Source organism: Trachemys scripta, chromosome 1 (genome assembly GCF_013100865.1).
Source record: "Trachemys scripta elegans isolate TJP31775 chromosome 1, CAS_Tse_1.0, whole genome shotgun sequence".
NCBI lineage: Eukaryota > Metazoa > Chordata > Testudines > Emydidae > Trachemys > Trachemys scripta.
In genome coordinates this window covers 63,299,537-63,316,929 of record NC_048298.1, presented here as the reverse complement: position 1 = coordinate 63,316,929, position 17,393 = coordinate 63,299,537, and the positions used below count along the sequence as shown (strand labels likewise).

Here is a 17,393-nt window from a genome sequence, read left to right as displayed (position 1 = left end):
GGGTAATGTAATGTTGTTTTTATTGTATGAGTAAAGGGCAGTAGAACTGTTCTTAGCCTCTGCTGATTGAAGGCATCAAGAGAGGGTGAGGACAGGTGTTTTGCTTGATGGTCTGCCTGAGTCACAAGTACTATTTGACCAGCCCCTCTCCACTGTTTAAAGACAGAGCTGATTAGGCTCCATAGATAGTCTTTTGTTTTGTTAAATGACCACTACAGCTGAAATCAGGTCTAAGTGCTTAGTCCTGCTGTGGGACAGTGTTTCTGTGGAAGAGACAGCCTAGTCTGCACTAGCAGTGAGGTTCCCCCACTGAGAGCTCAGCTGAAATCACTGAGAGCTGAGTGGAACCTCAAGAGACCACATAGCAGAGGTCACAGTGGCAGGTGGCAGCAGAAGGTGACTGCGCAGAGCCACTGGCAACATAGCGATGGAGTGAACGGTGGCACAATGAACAACAATGGCCAGAGTGAATAGTGAGCAGCTGGAGGAATGAGCAAGGTGCCTTCTTGCCCCCCACCTGGGAGGTGAACTCATGTGAAAGCACCTCTGAACTCTGAGTCTTCACTGACCGAGGACAACACTAGTAAGCATTAATGAGGCTGTTAAGAATGCTGGAGAGACACAGTTCATGTGAACAAACATGGCTGTGGCATCATACTTTCTATTTAAGCAAGAGAGAGATCACACACACTACAAACTGCAGGCCAATGTTAAGTGCATTGTCACTTGTTCATCTTGAAGTTGAACACTGGTTCCGAACAAGACCAGCAAATGTTCATTATATTTCTGCAAGAAACTCAACTGACTGGTTAGAAGCATGCAGTGCAACAGTGAAAGACTCAACAGTTGAAAAAGTGAAGAACTCTCTCACCACAAAAAAGATTTGCATACATGGCTGATGAATGCACTGATGCAAATGGGCATCAAGTATTAAGTCACTGTGTACATTATCTTGATATCCGTGGTAGGCCAGTAGATGCATTTCTAGATGTTCAAGTTATAGAAGACACATTGGCTGCATCTGTGACAACCCACATCTTAGAGTTAAATGCTTGTCATTTGGACTCCAAATAAATGGCAGCTTCTGAATTTGATGGAGCTGCAAACTTCACTAGAAGACATGGTGGAGTACAAGCTTTGCTCAGAGAAAAGTGTAACCCTAATCTCTCCTATACACACTGCAGAGGGCATCTACTGCAACTAGCGCTACTACGAGCTGCAGACTCTTCAAAAGACATTTAAAAAAAAAGCTAAAAATTTAATGTCTTCATTATATTCTTTTTTTCAGCAAGAGTCCAAAAAGACTGAATATCTTGGAAAACATAGAAGATACACTGGGACTGAAGTTCAAATTAGTCCAACCTGGGAAAACCCACTGGCTTTCTCATGAGCGATCCTTGGCTGTTGTCTTAAAATTACTCCAGCCATTATTACTGGCTATGGAAAGTATCTACCAAGATGGGATGTATCTAAGTAGTGAGGCTGGTGGATTACTTTTGCTACTACGTTCAAAGAAGACTATTGCCATTCTCTCTCTTGTAAGTCTACTGTTGAAACCACTTGGGTCATTAAACAATGCCATCCAGGCATCTGCTACAACAGTAGTAGATCTTTTGTCCAGCAATAGAAGCTCCATTTGGATCAGAGAGCTATCCATTGAAAAAGTACTGGAAGAAGCAAAGACTTCAGTCCAGAAGTTGACTAATGAAGGCATTTATATTGAATCCTTAAGTAAAGAGGACAAGAAGTGTTTGTTAAGACAACTGAAAAAGTACACAGACTTGATTCTTAAAAATCTACAACAATGACTTATACATTCTACTCAACCTCTATGTAGCTTTTATAGGTCCCTGTCCTATAAAACACGGTCAGTTGAGTGGAGTGAGGCACTACCAGCAATGGGGCTGCCATGTGCTCAGGACAGAATAGAGAATTTGAACACAGAGTGGAATATCATACGATGAATGAATGAAGATTTGACTTCAACTTCTTTTTTATCATCACTAGTGGCTTGACCCGATCTTTATGCTATGTTTCCTGGGATGAAAGAAGTAGGAATTCATCTCTTGCTACTCCCAGTCACAACAGCTACAATTGAGTGTTCTTTTACCTCATTGAATTTTGTGTTCGGAAAGAAGTTAACTTCTGCCTGATCATGTGAATGATCTAATGAGCATATCAATTGACAGAATGGAAGTATTGGACACACGAGAAGCCACCGAAGATGAACGCACTGCATTCAAGAAGTTAATTAACAGAGTTGTGCAAAATTATAACAAGAAACCAAGAAAGCTGTAGATGTTGTGCTTCATAGAAGGCTTGAGTAGCCAACTTTAATTTGTGTGATGATTTTAAAACGAGTTAAATCTAATAAAATGATTATTAAACATTTTTTCATTTTTTACTATGGTGCCATAGAGCCCACCTTCACCCTCACAGTCTCACCCCTCATCAACCCTGACCGCCCCTACCCCCTGTAAATTCAAACACTCCCCCTAATTTCAATTCCACCCACCTCAGGGAGTTAGGCCTCATCTACACCTAAACATTAGATGACCTAGATACATCCCTTAGAGGTGTGAAAAATTTCATGCCCAGTGTGACAGTTAAGTTGACCTAACCCCCACTGTAGATGCAGCTAGGTTGATAAAAGAATTCTTCCATTAACCTAACTACCACCTCTTGAGGAGATGGATTAACTACAGCAATGGAAAAACCCCTGCTGTTGATGTAGGAAGCATCTAAACTACAACTACAGCAGTGCAGCAGTAGTGCAGACATACCTTTTAGTTTCCTAACTCTTGGCTGTGTGGAGTAAGTGCCTCCCTCTATTTGGGATTCACAACTGAACTTTCTCTCAGAGTAGGTAGACTCATGGATACCCATAAGAGCTCATCTTCTTAGTTTTTATTTAAACTTGATTGCACAACTCTAAGCACTGTGATTTTTAAAAAAAATCCCAAGAGTTTACCAATGTTTGGATTACAGTAGTTCCTATAGGCCTCTACCAGGTACTAGATGCTGTACAATAATTATTAGAGAATAGTTCCTCCCTCGATGAGCTTGTTAGTTTAAGCTGTTCCCAGTCAAGAGCTCCATAATACCTTGACATTGTGCACTCAAAGTATTATTTGGTCCCATGTGCACATGGCTGAATGCTTAGTCCTGTTATCTGGACTGCGTGCTCCGCACCAGGATTTCACCTTGGAATAAAAGTAGCATCTTTGCAGGAGATGATGTTTCCAGGCTTGAGACTTTCTACTACAGCAAGTTTGTCTTTGTGTTTTGAAAGAAGGGATGTGCTTTAAAAGTTTAGTTATTTCATACACCTCTACCCCAATATAACGCTGTCCTCAGGAGTCAAAAAATCTTATCGCATTATAGGTGAAACCGCGTTGTATCGAACTGGAGTGCACAGCCCTGCCCCCCCAGAGCGCTGCTTTACCGTGTTATATCCAAATTCGTGTTATGTTGGGTCGCGTTGTATTGGGGTAGAGGTGTATTTTGGGTTTCTCCCTTCTGTAACCTGCCTGTGAACTTTTAAAATAAACAGTTCAGTTAATAACTTGTGTATGGAACAGAAGTGGATGTGTCAAAGCTGAGTAAAGTGTATTTTAAAAATCCTGTTTTAAAGTTTTTCATCCTATAGCAAATACTGCTTTTCTAGATTTTAGGCTGAATAGTAACAGGTCAAGCCCCAGCTACATCAAAGACTAAATTTTGATCTATGAACCACCATGAGGGCTATGCTTCCCTGGGACAATGCAGATCACAAAGATGTGAGAGATGAGGAGAAGGCATTCTCTGGCAAGGGGATCCAGCTGTGAAACAATCTTCCAGAGGTGATCCAGTGAGTCCAGAGTCAGCCCATCTTTAAGAAATGTTGCAAAACCTTCCTCTTTGCAAAAGCCTTCCATCGTAAATGGTTTGACAATTTAAACATCACTTTTATTTCCAAACCCCTACTAACTCCCCTTCTTTCTTTTTTCCCAACAAACATCCTATCCCAAGCAGAGTTTGACAAAAAGGGATATGTGCTGGAAACTCCATTAAGTCCACTAGGGACTTCACTATTGCTATAGATTTTACACAGAAAGCACTGAGATACTATGATTTATTGGTGGGCATGTGGCGGACGGCTTCTGAGAACTCGGCCAGAGTGAGAGGCAATTCTAGCCGGTCTCGGTCGCCCGCGCTGACCGTCGGGAGTCTGTCCCAGAGCACTCTGTGGGCACTATGATGGTGGGCAGCAGTATAAAACCCTCAGATAGTAACAGCATGCAAATCTATTATCTATCTCTTGTCTTCCTTATCAAGAATCATCAGATTCTGTTACTCCTCCTCACATTTAGTTACTAATTCTGAAGGTAGTTCCACTGACTTCAGTGGGACTACTTGTATGGTAAGGTATTATTGCTAACTGCGAGTAAGGGTGGCACATACTGAGCTTAAATAGATCTGGCTGAACGATACTAACCAAATGCAAATTTTGGTGAATTCTAGTTTGTTTTTTATTGGGTTGGGGAGGGGTTTTTTTTTTTGGGGGGGGGGGGGGGAGAGGGGGGAAAATTGTATACTGAAATATTCCCAAAGAAGCCTTGTTGTTTGCAAAGCAGTTTGGTATTGAGTGAATGTCACCCATGGTTGGCTCAGAGTCTTTGGTATTAGAACTCACGGACTGATCAGCCAAGTATTTAAAGTATGGAATAAACTTATTTGATTTCTTCAAATGAATCATGCAGACCAGTTTTGAAGATTCACAAATGTAAAGTGGCTCTAATTTGATAAAACAGAAGCTCTACTAGTCACAAGAAGAAGTCAGATTTAGGGCTAAATGTGTATGTGCATCAGAGTGGTGCATTACATGTGGTCTGCTTTTGGTTTAAAAAAATGGATACGTTTAAAAAAAGATTGGAAAAAGCAGGCCCACAGATCCACTAGGTAAGGCAGATGGGTGACCAGATAGCAAGTGTAAAAAATCGGGACAGGGAGTAGGGGGTAATAGGTGCCTATATAAGAAAAAGCCCCCCAAATCGGGACATCTGGTCACCCTATAAGGCAGTGTTTTCTGTTAGTATGTACCTTTATTTTTGCTATAGTGCAATCCTTTGTATAGAATAGCTATAGATTAGTAATGTTTCAATATATTATTCTTTTAAAAAGGATAATATAGGCTTCCTGTTTTTCTTTAACATTTACAATTTTGACATGCTGCTAATTAGAACAGACACCTACTAGGTCCGTTTATTTACATGTACAAGACGAGTCTTGTCTCCATCCATTAGTTTATTTTACACGGAGTAATGGGTGCTTTGGTTGTGGGTAGTTCCAGGGTCCGCTAGGAAGAACAATAATTTCAGCAAATCTATTTTTCCCTTTAACTCTCCCCTTTCAATGAAAGATAAGATGGTAGCTTTGAATAGTGGCAGAGTATCCTACTTCACTTCCTAAATCTGATCACATTGTAGCAGCCAATTTAAATTTGATAATCTAGGGCCTAATCCTGCAGTGAGACTACTCCCATGAGGAAAGGTGGCAAGACGGGTCCCCAACAACAACAAAAGCTATTGCTATAGATAATATATTATAGTTAACTTTATTTTTATGACTCATTTCTTATCCCTGTTTACCTCAGAGAAATTTTGTTATAGTTATTCCAGTGTCTCCAGATGTCTCACCAACAATTCATTACTGTATTTTATTTTGCAAGTTGATGCTCCTACTTTACTTGGTGTTGGAATATTTTGCCTGTTCTTGAGGAAACTGTTTTCTTTTGTTTCCCTGTCGCTTAGTAGCAGATTTGTGTGTGTGTGTGTTTTCCCCCCAGATGCTCTATCTCTTATTCAATAAACTTGAATTTAAAATAATATCTTAGAAAATTGTCTAGCTTGAAGGCTGAAATGTTATACAAAAATACTTCACTACATTTTTAACTTGGGCTTTGAATACAAAATACAATCCTGAAGTTTATTTTAAAAAAATCTACTATATTATGCTATACGGAGGGTAGGCTGGTCAAAAAGTTTGTATTATTTGACACTTAAAATTTCTTTTCCCCCTCCCCTCTTAAAGGTAGAGACCTGTGGGTTCTTGTTGTGGGAAGGTTTCCAACCCAACATACCATTGGCATACCAGAGTTCAAGTATATTGCTAATATGCATGGGGATGAGGTACGTCTACAATTTCAATTTTTGCAATGTCATTTATAGCAAAACATTTACCAGTGATCTTAAAAGGAATTTTGCTTATGCTCATATTACTAATTATTGGGGTTTACTGTACCCCTCCAGTTTCTCCCAAATTCTAAAAGGTGACCTACAAAGGACTTGAAATGGGCTTATGCCCTTTGTGCCTGTTTGAAAAGGCCTGAAATGTTTAAATTTATTTGTTTTTCTTCAATCTAAGAAATCTCAAGTCTGATCTTTCCTGGGTTTGGTGGAGGATCTCTGGAAGGTCTCAGGTGTTTGTGTGAGCTCTTAAGTTAATTGAAGGAATGTGTATTAATTTTTAACAAGAAGACTTCCTTTCTCCAAAATTTGTCAACAAAACATTCAAAAAAGCTTTTGAACCGTCAGACTAAAAATCTTTCCCTTTTAATAGCACAACTTTCCCTCCCTTGGATCTGTGATACTGCCATTTTCATTAGTTCACCAGTCTTTTTCCACCCCAGAAAATACCTGAATTTCTAATGTAAATAAGCATTTATTTTTTGAGGAAAAACAGCAAAACATCAGGGAGTTTGAATGTTCATTTACATAATCTAAAATTCTGCTGAGCTAGTCCCCGGTAGGGTGTTAAACCTCCCCTTTAATATATTCAACTTCCCCTTTAACATATTAAGCCAATAAGTGTTGTGTTATGTGTACAGCATGCATTGACTTGATTTATTTAGGCTAGCAACTATTACAATGAAGCTGTATATTCAGCATTTGCCTGCTGTATTGCATACCTGGTATGTATTGTATATCCCCCTGAGGAGCCAGCTGTAAACAACAAAGAGTTTTAGAAGGACAGTGTTCAGACAGGTAAAGCTAAAATTGGACCTACTTATTTTGTTTGGAATGTTGTATATTACAGTGGAGACCCTGCTCATAAGAATGGAGATGATCTGTGATGTGTTTGAGTTGCATGCAGTCCATGCATATCTGCAGCTGGAAGAAAAACACAACATGCTGTGGTTTTGGAAGGTTGCCAACAGAGGAGTTGACATCTTAATGTTGTAGCCCCTGTTTTGGAGAGCAGATAGATTTGTTTGTTTTTCAGAATCAGGACAGTAAAGTCATTTTTAGAATAGGTTAAATTCTTTTAATAGAGACATAACCAAGTCACGTTAATAGTTTGTTTTATACTCTCCACTGTGGTGTGTTTAGAGACCAGAACAAATTTTCATTCTGTTTGGCATAGCCCCATGTCCCTGGGCCTGAATGGAGCTCAAATCAACAATGTTAAAGTTATTGTTTTTTATCACTATCAGCACAGGTCAGATTAGAACTGATCAGAACATTTTTGATTAAATGAAGTTTTGACAAAATATGCTGTTTCAAAGCCAAAAGGTTGTGTGGAGACTGATCTGTTTCTATGAAGTTTTCATCAGGAAAGTTAAGTAAGAGACTCATTCTCTGGTTGGTGATAGGAGGCCCAGGTTCAAGGCCCTGCTTTGCCTGATCCAGAGTGATCTGGAATGAAAAACTGCATTGAAAAGCAGGGAGTAGAACACGAGTCTCTCCCACCCTTGGTCACTGGTCTAACCATCATGTGTCTCACACACTCACACCCCCCAAATACACATCCTTCTGAATTAAAAGTTTTCAGGTTTTGATCCAAAGCTAGCCATTTCAATAATTCCATTTTCACAAAAACATTTGAAAAGATTTGTTTTTGTTGCAATGCAGAATGAAAACAAAATTTGAAACCTCAACCGTTGCTGTGCAGTGGAATTTCTGTTCTCCAGCCAGCTCTAATGACTTAAGCCCCATTTGGGCAACTAAACTAGAGATCCCAGTTACACCATGGTATGCAGCTTCCCCCATAATTTCATTAAAACTTCTAAGTGTTACCTATTTGAACATTTCTATCCCATTCACCAGTTAATCTGAACAGTTGGCTCTCCTAACTTTGTTATAATTATCAAGTTGCCTGGGCCTCAGGATAAAGCTCCCCCTTCCCCATTATCTTATTACCATTCACAATAGTTTTCCTTTAATTACAGCTATCTTATCTTTTTTTCTGTTGCAAGAAACTGGGCTCATGATTAGTGTTGAACTAGCCTAAGTGAAAGAACGTATCTATCATGTTGACTTCTTGTGACATCACAGAACTTTAACCTCCATGCAGGGCCGGTGCAAGTAGGTTTTGCGCCCTAGGCGAAACTTCCACCTTGCGCCCCCTCCCCAGCTCTGCGGCAGCTCCCTGCCCCCCCTCCGCCCTGAGGCGCCCCCTCCCACGGCAGCTCCCCCCCCCCGGGGAGCCGTGCGGCAGCTCCCCACCCCAGCTCACCTCTGCTCCGCCTCCTCCCCGAGCATGCCGTCGCTGCTCCACTTCTCCCACCTCCCAGGCTTGCAGCGCCAATCAGCTGTTTGGCGCCGCAAGCCTGGGAGGAGAATTAGAGCGGGGGTGGCGTGCTCGGGGAGGAGGCGGAGCAGAGGTGAGCTGGGGTGGGGAGCCCTGAGGCAGCTCCCCCCCACGCCCTGAGGCACACCCGCGGCAGCTCCCCACCCCCCCGGCCTGGGGAGCCGTGCGGCACCTCTGCACCTAAGCTCCTTTTGCAGCAGAAAGCACTGCTGTTCCCATCTCCTTCTCCACTGTGAGGCAGGTCAGCTCTTACTCCTGTTTTACTGCTTGCCCTACGATCCTGTCCCATGAAGAGCAGATATCTTCCAGCTCCTGCCAGTATTGCGTGACCTGTGTCTGTAGTTCCAGGATTTCAGCCTGGTTCCGATCAGCAGTAGCAGCTTTCTCTTCTAGCTCACTCCAGTCCCTTATTGTAGAGGTTTGCTCTGTAGATGAGGGGGCTACTGCCATTATTGCAGTCTCTGTCGTGCATGGAATCTTAGTGTTCATGCCACAGGAGTACCTCCTGGTACTCTCTTTCTGTGCTCACCATCTTATCATGGGTTTCCAGACATGCCTCTGTGAGTCAGACCTGCACATCTACAGAAGCGGGGATCATTTCCCTGGTCTTAGTCTCTAGCTCAGGGCTGGGCAATAGTTTTCACAGGGGGCCCACTCCCCTAATTTTGGTAAGCTGTCACAGGCCGCACATTTCTTATTAATGAAATTACCTCACCATCTATGGTAAAAAGACCCCCGTTATGTTCTTTACACAAAGTAATTACGCTTAATAACAATTAACTGAATACATGATTATCCAAAACTTATCTTGGAAGGCAATTTATATTGCAAACCGTTTTGTGAACACTTGTAAAATTTGTAATAATAACACTAATGCTAAGCTTTTACTTACAACTTATGTTCATTATTAAAATTAAGTGTAAAAGGAGAAATGAAACTCAGTGTGAAGAAGAAAGTCTCTGATGGGCATTAACAAGGGAGGTGAAGTCAGGTGTCATTTCTGTTGTTGCAACGTGGAGCACTGCTGCAAGGTGGTCATCATTGATCCAAGATCTGTTCTTTGATTTATTGAATTTCATCACAGAAAATGTCTGCCTGCAGACGCAAATTGATCTGAACAGTACAAGCATCTTTTGGGCACGAGCCTTGATCTTTGGAAAGTTCTGTTCATTGAGAGATGCGTAAACCTTCGGAAGTGGCGTTGATTTGAATTGCTCCGCAAGCAATGCATCACACTGTAAGTCAATAAGCTCAAGTTGGAGGTCACTTGGAGCGTTGTCCACAGACCACGTCACATGTGAAAGGGGAGGAGATCAAAGCCATGTCATTTTCTATCATTCTAAAATCCTCAAAGCGGCAAGAAAATTCAGCATGCACAGCGAGCAGTAACGACATATTTCCAGGTGCTGGTCAGATATTGTAATCTGTTTTTTTCAACAATCCAACATTTTTGCCTGTCAGATTAGGGCTTCCATTAGTGGTCACACTCACCAATTTCTTCCACCCCAATCCCAATTTTGAGACACTGTTATTTACTGCCTCCAGTAGATCTTTTCCAGTAGTCAGATTTTTCATTGACTGACTGCATTAATGCCAGTTCTTCTGTGAGTTCAAAATTTGTGGTAATACCTTGAATGAAAATCAACAACTGGGCTGTGTCTTTAATGTCACAACTTTTGTTGAGTGCCAGCGCAAAGTATGAAAAATCATTTACCTTGTTTTTCAACTGTTGGTCCAGGTTCTCCGAGATTTCTTCTATACGTCTCATCACTGTTCACCTTGACAGTGAAATGTTTTCGAACTGCTTTTTCTTGTCTGGGCACAATATCGCAGGAGAGTCAACCAAACATTCCTTGATAAATTCTCCCTTGGAGAATGGTTTGCTGTTTTTGGCGATTTTGTGTGCAATCATGGAGCTCGTTTTTATAATTCCGTCTTGTGCTGCGGATAGTTTTGTGAAAAAACTTTGCTCTTTTGCATTTGAGTAACCATCTAATGCGCTTTTCTAACTTTCTCTTCGGCAGACATGTTCTTATTGTGGATGCATGTTTGCTCTCGAAATGCCGGTTTAAGTTGTAGTCTTTGAATAGTGCCACACTTTCCTTGCAATGTAAACACACAACTTTCCCAGCCATATCAGTAAAAAAGTCTTTTGAAGTCCACTCTTTGTTAAATACTCGGCATTCAGCATCTACTTTCCTCTTCTTTGATAAACTCATTTTTAAATTCTACCCCTCCACTGAAGTGCCATGTAATAAACTAATTTGCGCAAAAACCGAGGGCTACTAAGTATTGTTGATTTTGTGGAATGGGGGGGGGTAGGAGAATGTGACAAAGTGCATTTACCTTCTTCTCTTTTTTTGGCTTTGATCCTGCAATGAGCTCTGTGAGCAGAGGTAAAAGTAAGCCAGTCCGGTCTGGTACAGCATACAAGTAAGAAAGTGGGCACCGGTACATAGTCGACTGTACTGGCAGGGCCTCTGATGGTGGGGGGGCGGGGTCAAAAGGGGCATCTACCCTGGGCCTAGCGATTTAAAAGGGCCTGGGGCTCCCAGCAGCGTCTGGAGCCCCTGGCCCTTTAAATTGCTGCCGGAGACCTGGGGCCGCTGCTACCCCAGGGCTTTGGCAGCGATTTAAAGGGTCCGGGGCTCCCAGACGCTGCTACCGTGCCACTGGCCGGAGCCCTGGGCCCTTTAAATCACCACCTGATCCCCGGGCTGGGCAGCACTGAAGGGCTGGCTGGGGGAGTCTGGCCCCAGCCCTGCCCCTTCCGCCTGAGGCCCTGCCCCTTCCAGGGACCCAGAGCCACCCCTCCACCTTGCCCGGGACTCCGGCTGCCCATTAAGTTACTTTCACCCCTGTCTGTGAGAATGGAGGTCTGCACCAAAACAAAGCCCTATTGACTTTTATTTTGGGCGTTCCCCCTAAGGAGTTTGTTGCAGGGTCAGGGCCTTAGTTATTACTAATTTCTGGTTTCATAAAACATCAGAGTTTTTTGTTCATATACCAGACAAGGAAGATAATTACCAACAACTTAAGACAAATCGGCAAACTCATCAGTGACTATTACTGTGGTCCTCTGTATTTTTAAAGAGATTAAGTTTAAAAAAAATAAATTAAAAAAACAACAACATTTAACATTCATGTTATGTTTTAGAAGAAATCGTCTCATGGGACTAGTTAAATTATGTGTTTTGATGCCTAGCAATATGTGAACTGCTGCTTAGATCACATCATATTTCAAGAATCCTGTAATGAGTAGTTCTAAATCCCATGTAAAATGCTGGTTAGGTACTAGCCCAAACCAGAATCCTTTATTCCATAGAAGTTTGTGACTAAGTAAGAACTGTAGCAGTTATTGTAAATTATTATGTTGACAATTTTACAAATGCTGATGTATGACATAAGTCTGTACACCACTACTGGAAGCCACAGTTGTGGTGGTGATTTTGCTGTACCCATAATGATGTGAGTGGCAGTGCTGAAAGCCGACAAGTGATGCGTGGAAGCTGTGTATCCATATGGGTGAGCAGTGTTCTGTGGTAGAATAAACAGGGCCCAGTGAAAAGATCCGTAGGCAGTGCTGCCAACAGAATTGCCGGGCTCCTGGTCAAGGGCATTATGCACCCACCCCAGAAAGGTCCAAAGCATTGTGGGATCAGTGCAGAAATCCACAGGCCCACCAGTGGTTGAACAGTGTGTTGTGTGTAGATATGGTGCACGGTGTGCACCCAGACAAGATGGCTAGTAAGAAGATATTGCCCCATGCAACAGTGCAATTCCCTAACACAGACAACCCAACATCATTGATAGGATGGTTTTAATATTCTAACATGCTAACAATGCATAGTTCTAAGATGGGTCTCAAACAAACAATCCCTCTCTGTATACTACTTAAACATCATTGTAGCTAGCACAGTTCAGTTCCCACTACAGAAGAAACCCTAATCAATCTGAATTTAAAATCACTTGTTAGAAGTGGACCCTCCACATTCATTTCTTTCTCTTCTATTAAATTACATTTAATTTTCTAGAGGCCAAGAACTGTAACAAAATAATGTTGCCCACAGTGCATTTGTTTTATGATTATAGTTTTGTGTCATGTCTATATCATGCAGTATTATCTTTGTCAGATCAAATAAGCACCATGTTGAGCGTCTTCCTTTCTTCACAGTGGACTTGAAAAATAAAAACTGTGCTTCTCAATACAGACAGTTGGGAGGGAGCTGCTGCTCCATTTGATAGACTTCCTGGTGACCAATGATCAGAGTGATCCAGTCGTTACAAGGCTAATCAATAACACGCGGATTCATATCATGCCATCAATGAACCCGGATGGATTTGAAGCTACAACAGTGCATGATTGTTATTACTCAGAAGGAAGGTAAGGATGTGTGTTTTTTCAGGGTAGGGTAGGGGGCAGAGGAGACAGTAAATAGGGAGGTGGTTGTTTGTTTTGTTAACATTTAGAGATAACCAAGTGGCTGGGTTATACTTGGTGGATAGAATAGCCTAGGAGCTACACTTGGGACATGTTTTGGTCTTTAGAAGGCATACTAAATGGGGCACAGGGCTTTGCTTTGAAGAAAGCTGTCAAACACTGGGTGTGCGAGAGAGAAAGCGTGCGCTTGCATGTGCCCTTGGAAATCTAGGGATATGGGGAGGAGAGAGAGAACACCAGCTCTGAACTAGAGAGGAAGGATCATCATTTTTAAGTGGTTTAAACTTGGGTTATTCTGGATTCTGACTCAAAGTACATCTTCTCGGGATCCCCAAGATGCCAAAAAATAAAAACAGTCACAAAGACTTAACTTCAACTAAGAATCTCAAATTTTCAGAATCAGGGGCAGGCAGAATGCCCTCTACCCTCAACCCTTCTTTGAGATGAGGTGGAAGATTGAAAACTTAAAATGAATCTGTTTGCTGTTGGGGGGCGGGGAAAGGCATAAACGAATACAATGTTTAACAATACACATGCCAAACTGGGAGAAGCCTCCACTCCTCACCTGCCCCACCAAGAAAGAAAATGTAAGAATTCACATTAAAACCAGACATTTTATGCACTACAAAAGCACAGGTTATTCCACCCCACCCCTACAGCAGAACACTTACGGTGTCTCAGTTGATTTCTACTCTGGGCCAATTTTAGGCAAAGATGGAACAGACCACTATAGAGAGCCCTACATCAGTGGGGAGGTGCTGTGTAGTGCTTCCTTTAAAGCAGTGATGGCTGTATTCTTACAGCACATCTCCACTGAGAATTTTTGTCAATTCTCTGACGGTTGGTCTAGCACCAATGTTGCTAGCATAGACTGCCTGCAGCATTTTTATACCTCTGTGTCCATATTGCTTTTATCCAGTTAAGACAGGGTAAAAATATTAGCAGCCATGTTCACACTAGCTGCAGTGGTACTAGACCATTGGTAGGAGAACTGTCAAGTTCCCAGTGAAGACAAAGCCTTAGGCCCCATCTATGCTAACAAAAGGTAGAATTACAAAGTAGTATTACAAAGCAGTCTCAATAATGTGGATGACGTTGTGCAAATGGAGCTGGGTTCAAGGGATATTGCACTAATGGCAGCTGGCTCTGTGTGTGTAAAGTATTTGATGCCAAAGAAAGTTGTGCCACTTCTGCAAACCTTTATATGCTCTAGTGTTCCTGCTGGTGACCCTGCAGAGACTAAAAAGGGTAGAAAATTTTAAAAAGCCAGAGAAAAAGAGACAGAATGGAAAAGTATAAGGAAGAGAAATGCTAAGTGGCAGAGAACAAATTAACAAAGTTGGGAAGGTAGAGAAGAACAAAGTGCCCAATCCTGCCACTCATATTCATGCAAGTAGTTGTGCTGCTTGTACCAGGACTACTTGTGTAACTAAGAATTGGGTTCTCTTGAGTCTTTTGCCTTGGCTGTCATGTCACTTTGGCAACCTAGGGGATTTGGCGCCTTATTGAACTAGAGCCAGGGAGGCAACCTATGGCACGCGTGCCGAAGGTGGCACGTGAGCTGATTTTCAGTGGCACTCACACTGCCCGGGTCCTGGCCAGCGGTCCAGGGGGCTCTGCATTTTAATTTAGTTTTAAATGAAGCTTCTTAAACATTTAAAAAATCTTATTTACTTTACATACAACAATAGTTTAGTTATATATTATAGACTTATAGAAAGAGACCTTCTAAAAATGTTAAAATGTATTACTGGCACGCAAAACCTTAAATTAGCGTGAATAAATGAAGACTTGGCACATCACTTCTGAAAGGTTGCCGAACCCTGAACTAGAGTAAGCCCTGCTTTTGGATAAGGTAGATATTTATTCCTGAAACAAGTGGGCTAAGATTCTTTAAATGGAGGGTGGGATTTTTTTCCCATTGGGTGACGCATCCAAAGGATTGATGCTAAGCTAATGAGACTTTTAAAAATTAATACCCAAAGCTAAATATTAATCAGATGGGTAGACTGTCCTAGTGGAGAAAAGAAAGGAAGAAATAAGCACTTGGACACAGGTTGGAATTTCAAACACCGTCAGAGGAAAAAAATGCTTTGAATATCTACAGAGTTCTTTTATAGCCACATGCTTGGGATGACACTATTATGACTGGCAGTCATGTGTGAGTCATAGTTTCTTTCTAAACAAGTGAAAAACACACCCTTTTATTCCATACACTCCCTTATTTGGCTTATGCAACAATCTTACATTTTACTATGTTTTGTGTGATGTTTCAAGCATCACTCCCAATGTCTCCACTTGGAAATATATTAATTACTCTACAGTAATCAGCCCATTGTGGGCAGAGGGTAGTAGCATCCACAATGCAGAATAAAGTCACTATTTCGTGATTTGTGAAAACACAGTTTGTGATGCTCATTTTTTCCATGTACCGTTCCAGTAACTCTGTTCCCAACAGTCACGAACACAGATCCAAAGCATTGTGAATCTACTCAGATTCAACAGATTAACAAATATAGAACTGTATTTTCTCTCTCTCAAAGGTTCAATAAGAATGGGGAAGATCTGAACAGGAATTTCCCTGATGTCTTCAACAGTAACAATGTCACAATCCAGCCAGAGACTCAAGCAGTGATAAATTGGATACAAAATGAGACATTTGTTCTTTCAGCTAACTTGCATGGTGGAGCACTGGTTGCCAGTTATACATTTGATAATGGTAACCCAGGTAAGCTAATATCTGTGTTTCCTATTTGGGTCCATTTTTTTCTGCCAGCTTCAGTACGAGCAAAATAAAATGCCTGATGTGTTGAAGAGAAGCACCAGACTTACACAAGCTCAGATGTATTGGGATACCCAGATAGTACAGTTTCACTGGATCACACAAACTGATGTGTAGGTTTGGGGGCTTCATATTTTTTATCTAAGACAATATTGTGTGTGTTTTAACATTAACTTGGCTTGTACCATGACCATCTTTATTATACAGCTACTGGCTTTTTACAAGGCTATAGCAGATCACGAGATGATGATGTTTTCATACACCTTGCAAGAACCTACTCTTCCAACCATGCCAGCATGTACAAAGGGAATGAATGTGGGAATAAACCAGTCTTTCCATATGGCATTACAAATGGGTATGCTTGGTACCAACTGAAAGGTAAAAATTTCAGTGTTTTCCAATTTTCTCTGATCTCCACTGCTTTTATTTGATTTTCCATCATGTACTTGCTAATACACCTCTGAATTCCTTGACAGCGAAAGTTCTGTGACTTGTCCACACTAGAGTTTAACTCAAGTGAGCTGATTGTTAATTAATGTGAGCTATCCATCATGATTGCACATACTAGTCTGGGCACTTCAGGACACAAGCTTTTGTGGAGCATCCAGACGAGCATGTACAAACATGTTAGCTAACACAAGTTAATGGACCAGCTTCCACTGGCTGGGTCTTCAGCTCCTCCCTGCCCTCAAGCCAGGCTCTTTTACTGCTCCATCAGCCAGCATGCCACCTGTCACAGTTCAGGGCAATTGCACCTATATTCCCCCCTGTGGTCCAGCAAGGGCACCTGCTCTCAGGCTTTCGGCTACCCTGGCTGTCACCTCTCTTGGGTGCATCTCTCTCCCTTCTGACCAGGGTATCTCCAGGCTGAACAGTTCTCTGCCTTAGAATCATAGGGTTGGAAGGGACCTCAGGAGGTCATCTAGTCCAACCCCCTGCTCAAAGAAGGACCAATCCCCAGGCAGATTTTTGCCCCAGATCCCTAAATGGCCCCCGCAGGGATTGAGCTCACAACCCTGGGTTATCAGGCCAATACTCAAACTACTGAGCTATCCCTCCCCCCCGTGTTGTTATCAGTAAAAGACAGGCACTCAGAGCAAGCTTCTCTTGCCCTCTCTTCAGAGACTAACAGAGGGATCAGTAACAATTGTAAGTTAACCACCTAGCACTTCCTATTTTATTATTAAGATAAAAGCACTACAGAGAAAACATCAAAAACAATAAAAGAACCTACACACATACTAATAAATTAACTAGTGTTCACCTCAACCCTACCATGAGCTCTGGCAGGAGCAATCTTTCAGAACCCCACCCAAGGGATTTCCTGGCAGTTTCAAGTTCATCACAGCTTCAGCTCAGAACAAGCACACTCATGACAAGCTTAGTCTACCTCTTATACAGTTCAGGGATCTTTGATCTGGAGTTTCCAGGAACAGGTAATTAGCAGACACTTGGTTTCTCTGTCCAGGGCATAAGTTCAAAGGGATGGAGTCCAATGGGTCATTTGCATTCCCCTTACTCCCAGGTATTTCCTAGGAAATGCACTTTACATGCATTGTTCCAAAAGGTCCTTTGAAGTTCTTCATATTGCATTAATTG

The 17,393-nt window shown here is 41.9% G+C and overlaps 1 protein-coding gene across 2 annotated transcripts in view; it reads left to right on the top strand.

Annotated features, from left to right (window-relative positions):
- CPM (carboxypeptidase M) overlaps positions 1-17,393 on the top strand; it is a 56,585-nt gene that overhangs the window by 28,089 nt on the left and 11,103 nt on the right. For both annotated transcript variants that reach the window (XM_034771132.1, XM_034771141.1), the window contains exons 3-6: positions 6,073-6,170; positions 12,783-12,955; positions 15,556-15,740; positions 16,002-16,172. In XM_034771132.1, the coding sequence (XP_034627023.1) occupies positions 6,073-6,170; positions 12,783-12,955; positions 15,556-15,740; positions 16,002-16,172 (627 nt within the window). The remainder of the gene's footprint in view (positions 1-6,072; positions 6,171-12,782; positions 12,956-15,555; positions 15,741-16,001; positions 16,173-17,393) is intronic.